This window comes from Histoplasma capsulatum, genomic scaffold (genome assembly GCF_000149585.1).
Source record: "Histoplasma capsulatum NAm1 scaffold_2 genomic scaffold, whole genome shotgun sequence".
NCBI classification, from domain to species: Eukaryota; Fungi; Ascomycota; class Eurotiomycetes; order Onygenales; family Ajellomycetaceae; genus Histoplasma; species Histoplasma mississippiense.
In genome coordinates, this window is record NW_001813981.1 from 1,454,901 (window position 1) to 1,457,019 (window position 2,119).

Below are 2,119 nucleotides of genomic sequence, written 5' to 3' on the forward strand. Positions count from 1 at the left end.
GAAATTATTGATCACAAGTTCGACGAATCGGTCATTTCAAGTCTTGTATCCCCAAAAGACAGTCTCGATGTGTTGAAGCTCTTTGCTGAAACAAGTTGACATCACTTTCCTCTTTCTTGCAACGTTGGTGGACACATCGGAGAGAGGCCGCTGTATAGTGGCTAGTTCAAAATCAACCACCCTCACACGTTCGCAGGCCTGGTCCCATAGTATATTTCGCGGCTCCGCGTCGCCATGGAGAATCCCCCTCGAGTGAATGGCTTGGAGGGCACGGCATACCGTGGACCGTTTATTCGCGGGACTAAGCGTTCCAGCTTTTTCGATCGATTCTCCCGCCCAACTCAGAAGTAAGATATGGGTGTTGATTTTTTCTTCATGGTAATAGGGGCGCTTTGGCTCCAATTTGACAACGCCAAGGCAGACCGGGATGCATTCGCCTTGGAGGTCTCGGAGCTGATTGTAGACCTTCCTTTCATGCTGGAGTTTATCTTTATCCTTGGATTCCACGGCCTTGGCGACCAAGGTGTACCCATGCGACGAAAGTCTCACTTTGAGCAGTGTGCCGCAACTTCCTGCCTTGTAGAGCGGACGACAGTCGGCATCCGGGCCACGGTCCCTAGCGAGCTGTTTCCGGATATGAGAACGGAAGTCTTCCACCTTCATGTGACCCTTCCGATGGTCCTGGTAATTGGGGCAGGAGGGATCAAATGGGCTGCCGTCCCTGAGCGCAAGAAGACATTGCTGAGAACAGTATGGGCGGTCCTTGATGGCCGGTGTGTGGATGACATTGGACATGCGCCTGGTATCGCTGGGTTTGCCGGGTGCCGGTACGCCTGTGGACCTTCCATCTGACCTAGTGGAACCTCCCCTTCTGGTTCGGCCACGGAGGCCGGAGTGCGATGTAAGGGAAGGGGATGGGGGAGGAGACGGCGAGGGGGAGCTTGTCGGTCGAGGTTTGTTTTCAGAGGGCCGACATCCGGATCGCAGCGTCATCCTGAAGGGAGAAAGGTTGCGAGGGCGTCTGCCGCGGTACAATGGGGAGGCATGTTTCAGGCGAGCGGCAGGTGGAGTCTGGTCTAGGATGTCGGAATACTCCACGGGCCAGACATCAAGCCCATCAGCGGCATCGCTCCACTGCTGGGGAACTGGTGGCGAGGTCAATGCTCTGATGGTGAATGCCAGGACCTGCGCGACGGCTGTCCACTGGAGATCATCATCGTCAGTCCCCTTGACATCCCGATCCGGTATGCAAAGCGCACACTGAACTGAAGACGGATCGTCCGGGATGTACACAAAGATGAAGGCTTCTCCGGTGCAGACGTAGCCGTATCGTACGCGTTTGCGCACCATGTAGGAGAAGAGCTGGGTGATGACCGCGGCAACGAGTCTTCTACAGCAGAAGGTAACATCCTCGGACTCCTGGCCGATCACATCCCGGGCGGGTCGGATCTCTTCGCTCAGTCCTGTGGTCATCTCGGCCTGCGTGAGTTTGTGAGGTGCCTTATATTCAATCGCGATCGCGGGGATGTGTTCGTCGCCATCCTGCCGGTAGATACAGAAGCGATCCGCTTGCCCTCGTGTGACTGCGGTGGACTCCTCCTTTTTCTTTCGACCTCTGCCCTTACCTTTGGCCGATGGTGCAGTCTCTGGGTTGGTTGACAATTTCTCCACCCCTTCGCTCAGCGAGCTTTCCTGTGCACGTCCTAGGTTGAAGGTGATTGAGCCTCGCAGTCCAAACGCCTCCCTGAGAGTTTCGTCTTCGGTGATCCGATCAACGATTTTGCGAACCTGGTTCTCTACCGCCTCTCGTTCGTAATATCGAAGATCCGATTCCGAAGTGATCGGGGTGATGAACTGGAGGACATACTCGAGCTGATGTTTTGACGGAAACTGCTTTTTCGTCAGAAATAAAGGATGATCATTGAGGATCCTCCAGAACGCCTCCTGTTTAGCAAAGAAGTCGTCCCATATTATGATGCGCGAAGGAACCCTCCCGATTGGTTGGCTTTGTTACGGTACCCTGAGTGGTTCTTGTCGGGTCTGTCACGATGCAGATGGCGAGTAAGAGCTCGTGGCATCCGCGGAGGTGGGATGGAAATGTGGTAAGCTGGGAATCTGC

The 2,119-nt window shown here is 54.8% G+C and overlaps 1 protein-coding gene across 1 annotated transcript in view; it reads right to left on the bottom strand.

Annotated features, from left to right (window-relative positions):
* Positions 1 to 36: 36 nt before the first annotated feature.
* Positions 37 to 2,119, bottom strand: part of HCAG_02535 (predicted protein) — a gene marked incomplete at both ends in the record, with an annotated part of 2,980 nt that continues 897 nt past the window's right edge. The window contains 2 exons of the mRNA XM_001542314.1: positions 37 to 1,872; positions 2,015 to 2,040. Coding sequence (XP_001542364.1) covers positions 37 to 1,872; positions 2,015 to 2,040 — 1,862 coding nt within the window. The remainder of the gene's footprint in view (positions 1,873 to 2,014; positions 2,041 to 2,119) is intronic.